Below are 19,493 nucleotides of genomic sequence, written 5' to 3'. Positions count from 1 at the left end.
GAGTGGAATTCAAAAATACATCATTCAAATGATCAAAATTCAAAAATTACATAACTAGTGAACCTTCGACCGAAGAGCTAATATTAGCATGTTATAATGCTTCATGCATTGATAAAATGAATTGCACAAGTTTAAAAAAATTTGACTGGTCATGATTACAGTAAAAAAGCTCACCTGTAACCCCAATCCAGGCACTCCAAAAATTCCACGCATTTTCGCCTTGGGACCTCTTTTACGTCCAAATTCGGTGACTTTTTGACGTTTTTGAAAGCTCAACTTTCCAACTCCTTTTGGCCGACCAATTACTCCGCTTCCGAGACCGAGTCTTTTTTTGGCAATTTTAGATGCACAGAATGGCTTCCCTTTGCCCAAACCAATAGAGTACAACGCATCCTCTGATACTCCTGGATAATCAAATTCTGAAGAATCTCCATCGCCACAGAGACTCTCTTGAGAGGCAGTGACGCTTGAATCACCTCCGTAATCATCAGTGTTGTCCTTACGTTTAACAAGGGCCATGCGGTTGCACTGTAAACATACGTATTCGTACTCGGGCTTGGCCTCTTTACGATGATGATAAGTTGTGGGATCAGCGTCAGGATCACATGTGCCGTGAACAAATTTTTTGCACGAACTGCATTGAACCATTTCTCTGTAGGCCGCCGCACGGTAAGCTCTTCGACAAAGCGGACAAGAAAAACCTTTGTTGCGCTGCTGATAACAGGAATCACATACTGTATAATGAGCGTGCCACCGAGACGACAGACCGGCACCTGGTGTGCGTGATCCACAATCAGTGCATACTCGACAGCATTTACATTTCCAACCATATTTTGGGATTGAAGTAACTATTGGCCGAAGACAACCAGGGTGATATGCTTTGTCGCATTGTTCGCACAACATGACTTTAGATGCCTCCTCTGGCTGCCTGCACACTTGACAAATACGGCACCCTGCACATTGCCAACCTGCGCGAACTCCTGGTAAAAGGGCAAGTCCGACGCAACTTCCATGATAATGACGCCCACAGATTGAGCACATTACCAGGTTCGAAACGTCTCCCATGCCATAACAGTGCATACAACTCACGTCACCATTTGCTGGAAAAATAAAATATGATGCAACGATTCAAGTGCTGCTTTGAAACAGAAGGGTTGAAATTATTAATTTCATTATGATACAACATAGAGTAATATAGACTGGACTGAACTGGGTATGGAACAAAATCAATAATATTAAAAAATCAATACCTATCGCTTTATTGGAAGGTTTCCCTTGTAAGAATTGGGCTTGTGCGCTTTTTGTATAGTTCAGTGTACGAATGTTAACAGAATGAATTATAGTTAATGAAATATTTAATAATATTGGGATGGACATGAGATTTAATAGACCTCAGAATATAAGTTGAAAAGCATGTTTAACTTGGCTTGCAACGTGTTTTTGATATAGAATTGTGAGATTACTTTTACACACATTATCAGTAGTATTTCAATCAAACTAATACTTACACAGCAGAGGAACTTGGCCTAAATGTTGACTACAGAATAGAGTAAATGTCTTGATATCTTGAAAACAACCAGATGCTGCAGCACACGGCAAATGAAAATAACGATTGCATGATCCCACCTATTCAACACAATAATCATTTGGTAAATATAATTATTCATTCATAAATTATAATAATGTTAAATATTGAATTCAAGTTGATGTATATTATAGATTCAGCATCGTATAATATTGTGGTACAGTTATTTGACTTTATAGGTAGCAAAAAGCTTATCGGATTTCAAATTGTAAGAATAGATCTTCGTTGGACCAAGAAGAATACAGACGATGCTTTTCATGCAACCTCGATGTATACAAAAATTTTTAAGTTATGAGTATCTCAATATCTTTGATAGTTTCCCAGCCATATAAGGATTTTAAGCTTTTTTCGGGCAATCGCGATTTAGACTGCGCTGGATCAATGAAATTTGTGAATACTTAAAACTTGAAGTTCTGATACGTTGGAAAACATTCGAAATAATGAGTGGCGGCATTCAAGACAAATTGCACCTTTTCCGTGTGTGATTGACGTGAAACTCAGTGCGGAAACGCGAGGAACTTTTAGATTTTCTTTCTGAAAAATCCTAATTTTGCTGGACTACGTGGAGAATCAGGTGCAAGGCTTTAGAAATACACTGAGTACAATTGAAAATGAGAATATTAAATGAAAAATATGACCTTGCAAGGAATGCTAGCCCCGTAATGCGAACAGTAAGCACAACGGCGTGAAGAGCCCAAGACCACCGCTCGGCTTACAATTTCGGCAATCAACTCCTGATTGCTAATTGACCAAAGAGCACACGAATGATGAATGTAGAAGTGTCTGGTAGATTCGAATATCGTTCCAATTTCTGGTTCGTCTGCGTATCCAACTATGCTCAACTCCTCCACGGGTTCCGTGAAGTTTGTAAGACTAGGGTTTCTAAATGAAAAAATTTATTAGTTGCTTATAACATCAAGTACATTTTAATTATTGTTATGTTAAACTGATTTGCAGAGACGGTTACACAAGATAACTCAGGAAGTGAAATATACTATCTTAACAAGGAGTTTGACAATCTTATTCTGTGCATTTAAACCAGTTTTTCATGTAGGACAAAAACGGGGTAAAAGTACTTATACTTCGGCATTATGTTGAATAGGCTTCCATATGTGGATATAAAAAATACAATTTTTTTTTTTTTCTGTTGGAGAAAATTTTAATTGTAATATATGAAACAAAAAAAAAAAAAAAATAGTACACGTTATTTACATTATTTGCAAAATGGTATTTTGAAAAAGAATCCTACTTTGTTATGTGGCATCACGATCAATTTTATTGAAATACATCCCACCATAGATATATTTTGTAAATTGATGAGAGAATACAATCTGTAAATGCTGTTTAAGGTAACTTGTCGAGAATGGTGTAATAAAATTAATCGGATGTTACATCAAAATGTAAATCTGAAAATTATACATTCATTCTCAAACGAATTGATATTTAATTTGTCAATAATTATTATTAATGAAACTGGAAGTATTTCTACAAACAAAACAAAAATATCTTTACAATATTTCTCTTAGTTACTCAGAGTTTAAAAATTCCCTAATTTCCCTAATTTGGCGGTTCAGTCGCCACCCTGTCTGTAAATGAAATGAAACTCTAGCAAGAAAACAAAACACTAATTTACTGTCAATGATTGATAATAATAATTGATTAAAATTATTATTCTGAGTGAACAGAGCTATTCTCCTAGATCTAAATATTACTCTCGTGTTTCTGATAAGGTTCTGCAGTACAGTGATAAAAGTCACATTTTTCAATTAGAAATTAATAACACAATAATTTTATTAATTAACAATTATCATTCATCAATCACTTGTCTCCATGATTTTTAAAATATTTTTTTTTATCCTTATCACAGGCTGAGATGCTTTCATAAGTTCAAAATCACAATTAAAATACTTAAGAGAATGCAAAGATTGGATTTAGTACAAGCTATGTCAAAAACAATGGTAACAACTAAATTGGATAACAAAGAACCTACAATAATTCAGCAAACCACTCTTTAAAAATGTATTACCTGCATTTGGCCAGACTTTTTTGCCGGCGACATGTAACAGCTCCAGAGCCACCTGCTCGAGGACTTTTATCTCCAGTTGAAGATATGTCTAACAATGTTTCGGAAACTTCTTCTTTGATCACTTTTTTCTCTAGATTAAATCCCTCAGGGCAGGACAATCGTAGTAGCTCACCCTGCCCTAACTGACTTCGTTCGCCCAAATTGCACAATGAACACACTTTTCCGGGCCTGAATGATAATATTTTATGAAAAATTTGTTGATGCGCATACAACATAAGCATGTGATACATGTATATTTATAAATAATATATACAAATTATATATAATATAATATTCGACTAAACCACTGGCCAAAATACGTATATTCTGAACTATGTAAAATATACATAAAAAATGTGTACATTTAAAACTGTATGATTAATTCAGATAGTTCAATGATGAATTGACTTATATTACATATACTGTATATGAAGTGTGTTGCCTGGATATGGTAAAAAAGAATTTTAAAATGTTTCACATTTATGTAAACAGAGTTTCAAGCATCGTTTCGTGTTTTTGTAGTATGAGGTACAAGATATTTGCAGTAGGTGTAAAAAAAAAGTGCTTTACGTGCGCTGAAATAAAGTATATGTTTAAGGTTAACACTGAAAAGCCAATGATTGTGACACGTTGTAGACAGTGGCAATCTACAGTGTCTTTGTCATTAAATTTCAGTTCAATTTAGAAGAGAATAATATATTCAAAGATTTTAGCCCATTACATCGTTCTAATGTTTTTCACACACTCGTATACCACAGTTAGTTTCTCCTATTATTTGCAAGGAACCACTGGTACATCACAAAAGAAGAGATGAAAGAATAAGTTGAAGTCCCGAAATTTTGAGTCTCGAAATTTGGAAACTTAATAACCCTAACATCAAGAGAAGGACAGAATGATAAATCATAGCAGAGAACGTTTCACCTGGTAAAATTACGTTTGAATCAATGATCCTAATGTGATTGAAGTTAGTAACGTTACTTCAAGAATTCATATTCAGAATAAATCGTTATTTCACTCAACTTTAAGATTATCTGAGATTCAATAAACCAGAATTGTATCAAGCATACTCATTTTTTGAAAATTTAAGGCTCTCAGTCACTAGAAAAATTTCAAAATAGTTCTTTTGTTCCAATATTTTGTTGCGTTACCCTTACTAAATTCAACTTTGTTGATTCAAAGCGTACGAAATCTTCTTGAAAAGGGTTTGTTTATTTATCCTAATCCATGCTATCGGTGCACCACAGTTGTAAAACTTTGTGACACCACAGAATTCAGTGTGTTTTATTTTAATACGAACTGTCAATGAAACTATCAAATTTTATCCCTCAAAAATGAACAATACAATCAAATTTTTCTATTAATGAGTTAATATCAACATAAATTCTATATGCTTACCATTGTTCTGGAAAATATGGTGGTTCTTCAGGTGCTGGCATTGATCGGTCCATGCTAGATCCTTCTCCATCACCTAAAGGGTCCTCTATATTACGTAACGGGCTTGGAGATTCTGAATGAGTGTCGTCGTCTTTGCTTTTTGTACGCCGTGGTATTCCGCGCATATACCCAAATCTGCAACAGTAAATGGAATCAGCAATCAAAGTCACAGTTTGAAAAATTGAATTTTCCTAAAGCTCAAAGGGTTAAAAAATTATTATATTAAATACAACACTAGAGGATATTTGTAGAACGAGTTCCAGTAGCATAGAATCAATTGCATGAAACAAAGTGAAATAATAGGTAAACCAATTTATAAAATTGGACATTCTAATCTTGTTAGCGTAGAATTTCGACCTTTCAATCAAATCTTGTCTTGTTGATGATATTGTCTTGTTATTAGGTTTTGAAGCATCAAAACTGTGGAATATTAGCAAGTCAGGAGTATCATTTTTTCAATAATACGACAGTTGGATGTATGGCAATACATTTCAATATATTGAAGTTGTATGTAATGCTATTTCAGTTGGATAGCAAATACAAAATCAAATTGTACCGCCTTTAAAAATTTTTTCTTACAGCCGTTTTTGGACATGGGAGACTTGCTGGAAAATTAAAACTTACTTTTATTATGCCAGGATCTCAAAATCGAAAAAGTTTGAAATAGCCTACTCATAAATTTCAGAAAGTCTCTGTTCTGGATGAGTCGGTAAGTACTACCTTGAATTCAATCATCACTAATATTGTGAAACGAATTAAATACTTTAAAAATTATAAATTTGGATTTTTCAGTCAGTTTCTTACCCCTTGCCTCTAGTCATCCCTCTGCCAAAGGGTCGATTCCGTACTCCTCGTACGAGTGGTCTCTCTTTTCGTGGCCTTCCAGGGCCTCTTCTGATGTTAAGTGGCTTTCCTCCAGGGAAAGGAAATTTCTGGCACCGCATTGGATCATGAAATACTTCATCGTGAATTACTAAACAAGGAACAGAATAAATTATAAATATTGTGCAGAAATGATGAAAATAGATGTAAAACGTTATGCGGTACATAATCCAATTAAATTGGTACATTATGTATCAAGGGCAGAAAGGAGGCGATTTTGAGGAGTGTGAAGCTAGCTGCACGAACGAAACGAGAGTCAAAATCGCATTCCACCCATGTTACACACGATATTGTTTGCCCGACTTATGAAAAGCAAGGTACTCAAAACAAACATCAGTGCCATTGATTTATTTATGTATACAGGGAAAAATGTATGGTTTAATGTTTTATAAAATATATTTCTTAGTTCAATTATTGACATGACACCAACTGATAGCACGTATTTGTTACGCGAAGAGGCGCCGTATTTGCTTTGGTTTAGCTGGGCGGAAAGTTCTTGTCTGCCCGATTCCGAATTTGCCCGAAACGCGCTACTTCGCGCATGCTTTACATGCATGAAATTACGCGTTTTCAAAGGGATCGGAGAAAATAGCTATTTTCATACCAAGGGCATAAAGTGTTACGCCCGTGATGCGAACAATATTTTTCATCCTATGTAGGCGTGAAACGGGATTTCATATCAGAGACTCTGTGAACTCTACCACTTCTTTCAGACTCAGTAACATTTTTGATAAATGGCCAGGTTTTAGCACTACCTGATAGTATGTTATGTGATAATTGCTCGTTTTTTTCCCCCCCTTAGTAATATATTTCATTTATTTACCAGAAAAATATGAATAGATAAAATATTTACAAAAAAATAAGGCACATTAGAAAAATTTCGACATGGAGATAGATATTTTACTTTTCGAAAGTTTTGAATTAAAACGGATGAAATTGTTTTTCCTTGATAAACCATTCGAATTGGTCAAAATTTGCTCGGAAGAATATTTTGAGAAATATACAAAAACAAAAAAAACGACTTTCTATTTTACAGAATTTTTAAAGTGATTTCTCGTCACATGAGTCATAATCGATTCTACTCCCGATTGCCTACCAATAAACAATATTCCAAACTTTGTTAGTGTGCAAATGTAATTTGTTTTTTTACTTACTTCTTTTTAGATCTAGATATGAGAAAAATACGACTCCAAAATAAACAGATAAAAAATCTTGAAAAAAATTATAAAAGAACTAGTGTTGTCTCTAATGTAATACTAGAATCTAGATAATTATCAGAATTCTTGATGAAACTTAAAAAATATGGCAGAGTTTATCAAGGTTTACTTGTCTAACATTAAAACATTTATGAGTCAGGTCATGCATTCTCGACATTTTCTGTCAGTCCATCATTTTTACTATTTCATTATTACAGCGCATAGGATTCTAATTTGGAAATCATGCATTACTAAGCAATCAAATTAACATCTATAACTAGTCTATATGTATACTAAATAGTCGGAAAAAAAACTTCGTTTGAGTAAGGGCACACCAACCAAAGTGAAGTATTGATACTCGCAAAACAAAATTAGTTGTTGAACTATACAGCAGTTAACTACTATAAGCATTAATCAAATGATCTCTAGACTGCACAATCACTTCTTAATAACTATGTGATAAAGATATCTTAAACAAAAATATGTGAAAGCATTAATCATAATATGTTGTGTGTCAATGCAACAGAAATTGATATAAATTGAACATTATTAATGAAAATCTTAGAAGAATTGGTTAAAATAATTTGACACGTACTGCAAGACACAGAAAGATAACAGCAGCTTTTACAATATATCTCAGATTATAATGGTTCTGAATAATACGAAAAAAATATTGCTTAGATAAAAATCGTAACAAGGCATTGAATTTTCAATATTAGAAATGACGTTATTATGCGATGCTACAAAACTTCGAAAACGTCTTCAAGAAAATAGGAGAACCTGCGTCATTTTGTACAATCAAACAGTTGAACAGTTCACATAGTTCTAATAGGGAGATAATCGAATTAACCGAGATCGGAGTTCATAATGTTCACCGTAACTTTAATCGTGTAATAGTCCTCAATTGAGTAGATCATGACAAGTATACTTAGATTTTGGAAGAGATCATTTTGAATTATAAAACAATGATTTTTATATCAAAATTAATGTTACTAACTTCAACCATGTTGAATTAACAGGCATTTAGCGTTTTTCTTTGTTATTGAAAATATATATCTACAGATACGAGGCTCTGCTAAGTAAACTAGAAACACTAAGCTGAAAAACCATCTTAATATGATGAGTAAAAAGCCTTTGAATGGATATTCAAAATTATGGGATTTCAATTAGCCGTTTTGTTTGCAGTATTAATAGTAAAAGACTATCATAGTGAGCACCTTTGGCTTTATTTTGCAAAATTTATCTACTAAGTTAAGATAATTTTTCTTATATTTGATCTGCATCATTAAAGTTTGAACAAGGTGTAGTACTATTTGAATTACCATAGTAGATACTGAAACACATGCAAGCTGAATTGCTTGCAAGTGGCACGGACAAGTATCAACTTCATCAAAAATTGGAATGAGGAATGCAGAAAAACATGAAACTGAAGCTAGAAGTTAAATTTAGCAGCTAAGATTCCCTGAAAGTATTAACTTTCCATGAAACTGGACAAAATTTTGATCACTAAGCTTGACTGTCTTATTTCAAGCAAGTGTGGATGCTAATCGTAGTTGCTAGTTTCAGCTACGTTGAAAATATACAACTGGAAAACAGCTGCCATTGTTGATTACAAATTGCTTTTTTAATATGCAATAGTAAATACATTTTAAATTCATTCATATTCAGATAGGCAAAATGGGTTGCTATGCACAGACAACTGCACTTAAAGATCTAAGGCCGATGTTCAAGGATACTTTAAAATTGGTTTACTATGTAAGGAATAAGCATTCAACAAGAATATTTCAGGTTATATTGCAATTCCTTATTTCAACCATAGGTTCTTGTCTTTAGAGCATAATAATACTTGAGTGAAGTTATACACAGAACTAGTAGCACAACGTACGGAATATATTATGTTATGAAAAAAAAAATATTAGATGAGGATTGAAAATGTTATTTTCCAAAAACGATTTACCTTTTTCACACTATAAGCTATTTATGAGTTATGTGACGGTAGTATTTTGGGTACTTTCTGTAATTATCGAATGTATTATCAAAAATAGAATTTGCCTTATCAATAATGAATTTCATGCTCAGGATACGCGATGGCTGATAGTTAATTTGTTTTCTTTTTGTAACGAATACAATCATGGGCAATTTTTTAAAATAATAACATGATACTATTATAAAATTTTTTGCCTGTGAATTTTTTAGCAAATATGTTTTTCACAAGTTTTGTTATGTTAGCGTTACCAACTAGAGACTTGGAAGATTACTGGAAAAGTTAACTTTTGTAGCATATTTAGGTCTATAAAATCAGAAAATAATTGGAAGTTCTAAATAACAGAACAATAGATAAAACTGGTAAAGGTCATGAAGAGAAATTATAATTGTGAAAATTTCAGGGTCAAAATAGAAAATGCCAGGATAATTCCACCCTTTATTCAATGTGCAGCACAGTCTTAATAAAAAAAATCCAAATATGTAGAACGGAAGTTAGGGACTGTCTAACTTGCTCATTGGGTGCGTTAATGAAAAAGACACATGCAGTTGAAACTCCTACAGAGAAGATTAACTTCCACCCTTATAATATCGTAAGATACGTGGTAGGTCGATCGGGCCAAACATGAAAGCCACAAGTGAAAACTGTGTTATTTCTACGTGTAACCGTCTTTGCTGTTGATTATGGGCACACACCAATGGAATTTAAATCGTAAGCCAAGAGGTTAATCACATGTGCAACATTATTCGTTTGAAATCCAAATCGTCGGTTTGAAATACAGATTTCCACTATTAGAAGATAAATATTTAAGACCATTAGCCATGCGGTTGAATTGTCAGAGAGATAGCTAAGCTTGTTGAGTTACCATTCTTAGTTTTTAATACTAACGATTGCCAGGTGTTGAAACTGGGCCAAGCAGTTGATCAGAACTTGCAGGGGAAATAGGGATTCCTCCACTATCCTCGTCATCGTCATCTCCATCCGTCGCCTCGTCAAGATCCATTTCCTCCTCTCCCTCCAAGCGTTCTTCGTCATCCATGACTCAACCAGGACTGGACTCTTTCTACCTGCACTTCAAACAGAATTGTAGAATACATTTTGTGTTATTACATTATTACTCAGGTACTACGGAGTCAAATTATATTACCAAGTGACTGAAATTATTCAAAGTTATGAGATCTCCCAAAATTCTTACACTGGGAATTTCAAATCCTAAATTGACGGCGCAACAAATGTTCTCAAATACTGGTCGTATCTTTGAGTTACTGTTTTCCAATACACGTATCCAAAGTGCAAAGTTACTTGTCTTACAGAAAATGTGAATCGCTTGTGTAATTACAAACAATCAACGTTCTGTTTTGACACATACAGGGATCGAAGCGTACTCAGTGCATAAACAATTTAAAATCTCTTACAAATTAATGTGTCAGCATTTGCACGACGATAAAACATGCGCTTATAAACTGGTTGTGATTGAATCAGACACTGGTTACTCAGAATAGCTGGTAAGATTTGGAGTGGACATTACAATTTTCAGCAGCAATGAAGTGTTTGTGCGATATTTGGGCGATATATTGCGCGCGGCAAGAGCACAACATATTTTCTGTTCAACTACGAGAGGATGGCGTGCCATTCGCGCGGCTCGGTGTCGGCGCTGGCCCCACTTCGAAGTGTACGAATCTAGATATATCATCGATCAGATCTCTTTGGTATTAACATGTAAAAAATATCTCAAAGCATTATACTTGACTTTATAGCTGTTCTCTTTAATATATTCAAGAGCCTAGTGAGCAAAAAAGAGTGACTGGATATATTTACAATTAGGAAATGGGGTCTGTTTGCAAAGCTTTAAGAACGGTGGAAACGCCATTGCTCTGTCAGGGTTTGTAGGCTATAAACACACCCTATACACTTTGAACAATTAAAGGCGTACCTTCTTATTACTGTTGCAGCGTTAATCGTTTCATCACAGTTTCAGGGATTGGATTTCTTGATTCTTCGTCGGAATTAGCACAGCTTAACCAGGTAAACATCTTGTAATAACAGAAAAAATGTCACAATCTAATCGAACGGAAGAGTATGCAACAGACAAACCGCTGGAGTCACGGAGACTGAAAACCGGCCGGAAAAAGAAGAGACTAGCTTACGTCAGTATCGTGTGTGACTACGTTCAGAATCCCATAGGTGGCATTTTCGAATTGCAAGATGGACGGGAACGTGATGCAGTGATGTGACCATGGATCACCCATGGACTCATAGAGATAGACTACGCGGTGTATGCACCGAGCTTAAACCGTAATTAGAAAGAGAAAGCAATAGCAGGACTGTCTTTCTCTGTTGCACGATTGAAAAAGTAGGAACAGCTGCCGCACGGGGAAAACATAAAGGTAAGCTGAGAGTATCTTGTATAAGGGTGCGTTCAGAAATTAGCTGGCAGCGCTCAACACTCCCTAGGACAGAGGCAGAGTTACTCACGAATTCGGCAGCGCAAGAGATAAAAGATTGTTGACGGCAGTAAGGGCTAATATCCGAACGCACCTTAAACGTGGGATATTATAGGCAGCAAAAAGTAGCAGCAGTTTAGTAACTTACCAGATATTACTAAAATCTGTCTAGTTATTTGACGCAGCAGCAGCAGCGCTGCTCATAGAACGTCTTGAGTTCGCATGAATGAACTTCGAGCAGCAAAAACTTGTGCCGGAAGTGCTAGTAACTTTCAGTGAATTCCTGCTGCTGCCGCTACTTTATACCACAGACATATAAGAATAGACCGCGCGAGCTCGGAGGTAGCAGCCCGTTGGTGAATGCGATAGCGGGATAGAGAGAAAGCTGCATGTGGGCCTATTGGGGCCCATCCTTTATCCTTGTCTAATCGCGCGCATGCGCACTCAGCATTCTCACGCAGTTTAGTATACTGGCATACACAACTCGCGTGTTCCCCGCATGCGCGATTAGACAAGGATAGAGGAGGGCCTATATGCAACTTTCTCTTTCTACCGCGCTATCGCCCTCTCAGCCCGCTCACGAGGTCTATTCTTATATGTCTATGCTTTATACTGCCCAGAAAAGGTTCTACTTTGAATCTTACGTGGAAATGTATCATTTCGGAAACCAAATGTTTTTTTTCATGTTTCATAAAAATCAATTTGGGTATTTTTGAGACGGGTTTGAAAAATGATAGGGTAGCCGAGTGACTGAAAAAAATTTGAAAAAATTCTTAGAAGCTTTTCAGTTGTAGTGGTTGTAGTAACGGAAAAACAATCCTTAGTGAAATTGCAAGATATCATGGTCAACCGTTCACTGAGTTGGCGTGGAATCCCACATATACAAAGAAAGAACATAATAACCAATATCGACAAATACAAAAATAGAAAGTTCAAAACCGGGAAAATTTCTTAGGTGTATTTCTTGGAGCATATACTACTGGAAGTAGCTCCGCGTATACAGAAAATGTAGCGTAGGAATCAGAGAGAAAGAGGTATGTGAGGGAGATTTTTCGAAAATTTATGATCCAACAGAGGTAAATGAGGGGTCAACTATATGGAGCCCAATTGCCGCTTGTGCGCGGTAATATCCATCAATGCCCTAAATCGAGATTGATATAAATGTTATAAAATGAAAGAGGATTGCACAAATTAATAGATATTTTCGATTCATCAAATAACTACTCGCGTTCTCTACCTATATTAAAAAATAGTTTTTAAATCTAACAATAAATTTTACAAATAAACAAAACGTTTCTAACTGTTAATTTAATAGTAGAGAAATGTAACGCATTGAAGTTTTCTTAAGAAATAACCAAATCATGTACACCACCGAGTCACTATATCCTATTCAGGTAAGCAGGCCTTCTTTTCCTTTTTTTCCTTTTTCTTTGTTAGCTATTCTCTTTTGCTCGAAGATATGTGCTAAAGTACTGTGTTCTTAACAAAACTTTCCTCGAATTTCCAAAGGTTAGGTTTACTTTTCCAGTTTTTCTTATTACTCTGGAGATCTCTTCTTTGGTTGAAATAATCAATTAGGTTAGGGATACCATTCGGGATACATAAATCTACTCGTACTTTCGCGATCCCCCCCCCGCCACGCCTCTTTTCCTTCTTTAGGTCATCGATCTAGAAGGAAATACACATGCTGCGTTTCAGACATCACATATTTGCAGTGTCCAACCCACGGTCTGTGGACAGACCTAAGCGCAACGGTCAGTTTTTGGCCGAAGCCGAAGCCAAAGGTTTGACCATATTTACGAATCTTAACACTGACTCAAAAGAATAAATAACCATGTCTTATGCGCTATAATAATCATATCATATCATACATCATACATCATACATATTATTAAAGTTCGAAACCAAAGTTTGGATGTCGGATGCTCGGATGTTTAGAAATTGACGTCACTCAAAATTTGTTCTCCCTTGACGTCATCGATCTATAGTAATCGTCACGACCAAAATCAGCTAGCCGAATTCGTCAGTCTGGAAACAACCGCGCAGTAGACAGGACGTATGAGAATCGCGCTCCACAGATTTCGAGTACCGGGTTTTCTACCTCCTGAATTCTGCGCTACGGGTCCGCTTCCTGGTGAATCTCGACCTCCAGGACAAGCGCTCCGTAGTTTTGGCTGTCCAGGTCCTTAACCTGGTGACTTTTTACTTGTAGGACTAATGTTTCGTATTCTAGCTGCCAAGGTCCTCCACCTGATGGATCTGGACCTCCAGGACAAGCGCTCCGTAGTTCTGGCTGTCCAGGTCCTTGACCTGATGACTTTTGACCTTCCGGACTAATTTTCAAGTTTACAAGTTTGATTATTGAAAACGTCATATTTTTTACTATCAAACCAATATGCATGCTTCAGATAACATTTTGAATCGGAAAAAAACCGAACGACCAGGATCAACAAATTGCAATTGGTGAATAGTTGGCATTGTGTACATAGAAATACATGACAATAACGTCGTTCTAAAATCGTCGTTCTAACGTCGAGCTAAAATTGCTGTGCGTCGTGTTTCAAATCTGTCAGCACTTAGCTGATTGTTCTGTGGTATTTTTTGACGAAATTTATTGTCATAAAATCACAATACGTTATACTTACATGCATTTGTAATCGTGATTTGTAGTATTATATAGAAAAAATCTTACGGGCAGATTCGGTTCGCGTCACATGCTCAAAGACAGTGTTCATTCTGTATACTGTGAAGCAAATACCAGAATTCTTTGGGAAGTCCATCGTGCCCCACTCTCTCCTAGAACTATGTCATCTGGTAAAACACTGACAACGAGTATGCAAGCGTACGAGCCCAAAAACCAGTTGCACTAGGCATCCGACCCCGAGCGAAGGTTTTAAAACTAGTTTATACAACGATGACACGTTATGAACGCGCAGATAGCTTTATTAATGAGTTTTTCAGTAATATAATAATAATGTGCAGCTTGGAAATGGAGAGTATATAATTCGCGCATAAATAACTGTTGCCAGTTTTTTGGATTCGATGTAACTCATGAATTTCATTATATCGAGGGCCCAAGAAATTTTTTTGTAACAAAAACCAGCATAACGGCGTAACCATAAATTTCGATTGCACTATAATGATTGTCTGTAATGGCTGACTGTCGTTTACAGTCAGCAGCCTCACTGAAAATAATTATTTTCTCGTTACGTTTCGTTTCTCGAAATCTCTTCATAACGCTATCCGACAGCTCATACAAAACGCAACACTTGATGTTTTTTCAAATTTTTTCACGCTTCCGAAAAGCCGGAATCAATTTACATTGATCGAAAAATTGATATATATTTACATAGATAACAAATAATTACAATAACAGGGTGGTGGTTTCTAATCGTCCCAGGCGAATGAATATCTCGAAAACTAGAAGAGGTACAAAAAAAAATCGAAATTTCTTGAGTACTTGGTGATTTTAAATAGGGAACACGTATTTCGACTACGTCGTCTGCTAGCATCCATTTAAACTCGGTGTCGATTACGTAATTTCACCATCCAAGCATTCCGATTAGTTTGCAAAGTCTAGTCATCCGATCAAAATGCCTGGGCGGTGGGAAAGTTGAGATGTGAAATTATACAATTCGACCCTGCACAGCAAACGACACATGCTGTCTTGAGTCAGTTGTGTCGGATCGGGTCGAATCCCAGGAGTGCAACACTCCGGAGTTCGAAAAATTCCGAAATTTAAAAATAACATGTCACCATTAATTCCTCGTTCACCGACCGGCTTGGGATGGGAACCTAGAGGAGGGCGAGCGAGTCCGATAGTCAAGCAGAAAAAAATTCAGCGTCTCTGGCACATGATTCTATTATAGCATTGCGTGACAACGTGACAGACTCGTCATTGCGATCCGACAACCGTGGCATTGATAGAAATTGACGTGCGTGCGCAGTTCAGTGTTTCTCTTTCATTGTTGCTGGATTTGGGATAACATTATCTCCGTCGAATTCACCCCCCACCCCTTCGACCGTTATTTCGACATGCCGGCGCCAGCAGCTGGCAGTCTCACTTGTTCCGCGTTGCGGAGTCGAGATCTTTGCGTTACGAGTCGTGGCTGGTGACTCGTGTTACAGCCGACACACGTGACGCCGCTCATGATTCTACTTGACATTGTGAACGGATTAAATTGCGAGTTCAGTGTGATGCGGACGTAACATTTATTTAACCCAAATTACCATTTCGAGCAAGGATTTACTTCGAGCGAATTCGAGTTGTGAGTTGAAAATGAGTTCGTTATAGTGCGTACACGCTGACCCGTCCCACCTGGAGTCTTTACAAACGGGCGGTGTGGGGAGCCTTTATATTCGTGCTTTATTTCGTACTGGTTAACTGGGTCATTTTTTCGTGAGATCGTAACAGGACGCGGTGCTGAACAGGCGAAAACGCGATAAAGTTGGAATGGAATTTGCGAACGAGCGATTAAACATACGTCATTTTGTAATGTGTTAATATATATAATTAAAGGAAATATTGAGGGTTTAAGACAACCGCGTGGTTCGTCCACTGCTCTGTTGTTGCCGCGATTTCGTGTGAACGGATTTCGAATTTTTTGTTTGTCTTTGTATAATTTTCGTCGTGAGATCTCGTTGACAAACTGAACCTAGACTTTGTATAAAAGATTCAAAATTAGAACAGTAGCAGCCAAAAGTAAACAAAAACCAAATGAACAAGGCGATTGTTTGTTGTTAAACGGCCGTATATAATTAATTTTTGTCCGCGGAATTCGGTCAAGTTTATAGAAAATTTGGTTGTCTTAAGGGGTTAGGTGGGTTTCAAAAGCTCAAAATAGGTACATTTTTATGAATTTTTTTTTATTTAATCAACAGAATATTTCATTCCATCAATTTAACACATAAAAGATACATATTTTATAAGTAGTTTGTGAAATTTTCATTGAAAAATATTGAAAATTAAGGCGTGGACACGTCGTCTGCTATGACCCCTCAAAGAAAAGTTCTCTCGGCGTAGTCAGGATAACTCATGACAGATTCATCTGAAATGCAAAAACCAAAAATTTTCTGTTAGTAGATGTTTAAAACTCGTGCTTGGACGAAGGAAAAAAAAAAACAAAAATTACATTTTTGGCGGCGTTGAAAGCAAAAAACCCTTATTTTGAGTAAAATTTGCACCCTTCATGGCCTTGAAAAATTACTTGGAATAGAAAAAAAAAATTCCTTCGTTCAAGCACGAGGTAATGTTATTTTGAAGAAGTGTGCAAAATTTGAAAGAGATCGGTTCATAAGTTTTCGAGAAATCGTGATTACCGATTTCAAAAATGTAGTTTCGAGAAAAACGCGATTGAAGATCTACATTCAAATAACATGTAAATAATCGTACTTACACCGTATAATGATGCAAACCCACGTTTTTTCCACGTGCCATCACCTGACACGGTAACATCTGTCGTATCTTCAACATTATTTTCATCACACGTTAATTTTTTTTCTTGATTTGCAGCAGACAACAAAATTGATTCGGTAACAGTTATGACGCACTCATGTATTTTATCAACATAAAAATTGTACGTCTAGCCTAAGCCTAAGCCTAGTAGTTGCATCACAAAAATAAACGAACAATAGCTAAGCAGCTGCCTCGATATACCTGCCTCCATATACCTGCGTCACGCTCGGTTATAGCCTGATGAGTGAAACATCCAAAGGCTATATCTCTTATAATATGACTCGGATCGTTTTAAAATTTTAAAGGAATATTCTCAACATATTCAATTATAAGATGAGCAAAAAAAAAAAAAAAATCGATTTTTTGAAATTTTGAAACCCACCTAACTCCTTAATTTTGTAGACTAAAAAAAAAAACAAAAAAATATAGGTGATATTGCAAGTTATTCTTGAGTTATCGCGACAGAACTATCGACGATGCTATTACGAGGAAAACGCGTTACAGTTTAGTACCAGGTTACAGCTAAGACATTATGAGGTGAATTTACTAACGGTACTGTAAATACTGTAACGATGCTTGCTTAGAAAAAATCGTTACTTTCCATCTTTAGGAATGTCTGAAATTTAGTAAAACACAATGAATAAAATATACTCATATTTTACAAAGCCAACTCCTTAAGTCATTCTAAAATTGCGCAATAATGAATTTTATCCTGACGTTTCGTTACGTTAACGTTATTAACTTCAGCCTCATAGGAAATTCCAACTTCCGACTGAATAATTGGAAAAAATTATCTGCGCTGTAAAATGACTTTCCTCAGGTCAGCTTCTAGTGTATCAGCGATGATGATTCTTCCCTGCACTCGATTATTCTAACAGAATATGTAACAAGTTAAATCATTTGGAACTTCAAACCTTTGGTCGCTTCTAAAGATCTTGTTTTACATGACATTGTTTATTTTCCGTGAACATTGCATGGAAAAAAATCTGGTATAGTAATAAATAGCACAGTATAAAATTCCTACATCTCTAAATCCGTGAAATGGAAAGAAATGTTCCTCTCTCATTTTGTAAACCATGTCTCAATAGATACTGATAGAGAAAAAAATTGTCGTTTTTAATACTTGAATAATGTCGCCAGTGATTCTAAAATTGCGTAACACTATTTTTCCCCCAATTTGTCGGTACTTTAATGCGTATTATTTGATCAAGGTTTATCTATATGCGTGTAGACTCTAATTGTGAACCTCTATTGTAACTCTGATAACTCCGTCTACGATCTATACTGCCTATGACTATACCTATACATATAAATATATAATATATTCTGTCGAAACTCGAAATTATACCCTATTCTTCAGAATCGAGCATTGCCTAACTGATAGAACAATAAAATCTTATCCTTCCTCAGTAGCGACGTTCGTTGTTAGATCACTACAGTCTAACAATAAAAATATAGTCATTCCGAATTCTTTTGGAACAAACGCCGTCGGCAGTCAATAGAAAGTTAATTTACATAGCGCGCTTTTTGGTGTGAGCTGATTATATTTAATAATAAAATAAATGGTTATAATACGGAATATTATCTATAATTTTTTTAACACGAAACATACTTAAATCGAGTAACGGGAGAAAAATGGGGTTTGTCTAAATTGTTTTTTTTTTCTCAATTACATAAAACCATTTTGCGGTCAATAGCGTTAGCCGTTATATAATTCAAGCGTGCGGAGCGCTCTTCTAATTACCGCCGACAGCGTTTGTCCATAAAAATCCGGACTGACTATGTTGTTCTTGTTTTGAATACTACAAACTACTTGTACGCAAAATTGTAAAGTTTATAAATCACTTGCACCAACTTAATTTTTTGATGAGTTTAGCGTGCTGTTGACGCGTACTGTTCCAATATTTTGCAGACTGACCATGTCTACATAGTTTTTTAGTTGTCTTACTGTTCACAGACTAATTTTAAGATTTTATAAAACAGTTGCGACATACATGTTTTTTTTTACAAGTCTGGAGCCAAAACTGGCTGACTGCAAACTGATATCTAACCTAACAACAAGATTAAAATATCAGTATTTATAAACCTGTTGCATATTTGGTCCCTCAGCTCCCCGACTATAAAGTTCAGTGATTGTTACTGACAAATAGAGTTACTGCGGTGATAGAACTTCACCAAATGTTTCAAAATCCCAAAAAATAATGTAGTCAGGAAATCATGGATGAATAATGCTGAATTAACCAAAGTTAATAGCATTCATTCTTAGACACTTTGAATATAGCGCAAACAACGGACTTATGAACGGATCGCAAACGATTGTTATCGACGAGGGGTATGAATCTTAGGGGGGTACGAGAGGAACTATGACGGACATTTGTGGTACGGTATTTACCGGCGCCAACACGTGCGCAAGTTTTCGTCCCAGCATTTGTCCGATACCACTGATAT

The 19,493-nt window shown here is 36.0% G+C and overlaps 2 protein-coding genes across 16 annotated transcripts in view; one reads left to right on the top strand and one right to left on the bottom strand.

The window, feature by feature from the left end:
- Positions 1–11,247, bottom strand: part of LOC124302626 (histone-lysine N-methyltransferase 2C-like) — a 75,047-nt gene extending 63,800 nt beyond the window's left edge. For 9 of the 10 annotated variants that reach the window (XR_006907747.1, XM_046758955.1, XM_046758959.1 and 6 more), the window contains exons 1-8: positions 11,080–11,247; positions 10,035–10,218; positions 5,889–6,057; positions 5,046–5,219; positions 3,612–3,839; positions 2,224–2,467; positions 1,509–1,626; positions 175–1,100 (exon numbers count right to left, since the gene is read on the bottom strand). Coding sequence is in view for 9 of the 10 variants with exons in the window: in XM_046758955.1 (XP_046614911.1) it covers positions 175–1,100; positions 1,509–1,626; positions 2,224–2,467; positions 3,612–3,839; positions 5,046–5,219; positions 5,889–6,057; positions 10,035–10,185 (2,010 nt within the window). In the remaining variant the exon portion in view is untranslated. The remainder of the gene's footprint in view (positions 1–174; positions 1,101–1,508; positions 1,627–2,223; positions 2,468–3,611; positions 3,840–5,045; positions 5,220–5,888; positions 6,058–10,034; positions 10,219–11,079) is intronic. The other variant, XM_046758956.1, reaches the window with a different exon arrangement.
- A 131-nt stretch (positions 11,248–11,378) lies between these two features.
- LOC124302635 (organic cation transporter protein-like) overlaps positions 11,379–19,493 on the top strand; it is a 33,956-nt gene continuing 25,841 nt past the window's right edge. For 4 of the 6 annotated variants that reach the window (XM_046758987.1, XM_046758986.1, XM_046758988.1 and 1 more), the window contains exon 1: positions 15,548–15,858. The gene's annotated coding sequence lies outside the window, so the exon portion shown is untranslated. Of the gene's footprint in view, positions 11,534–15,547; positions 15,859–19,493 lie in introns of those variants that run through there. The other 2 variants (XM_046758990.1, XM_046758991.1) reach the window with 2 other exon arrangements.

The sequence above is a fragment of the Neodiprion virginianus genome, chromosome 4, assembly GCF_021901495.1.
Source record: "Neodiprion virginianus isolate iyNeoVirg1 chromosome 4, iyNeoVirg1.1, whole genome shotgun sequence".
In the NCBI taxonomy this organism is placed as follows: Eukaryota; Metazoa; Arthropoda; class Insecta; order Hymenoptera; family Diprionidae; genus Neodiprion; species Neodiprion virginianus.
This window is presented reverse-complemented; position numbering and strand designations above follow the sequence as displayed.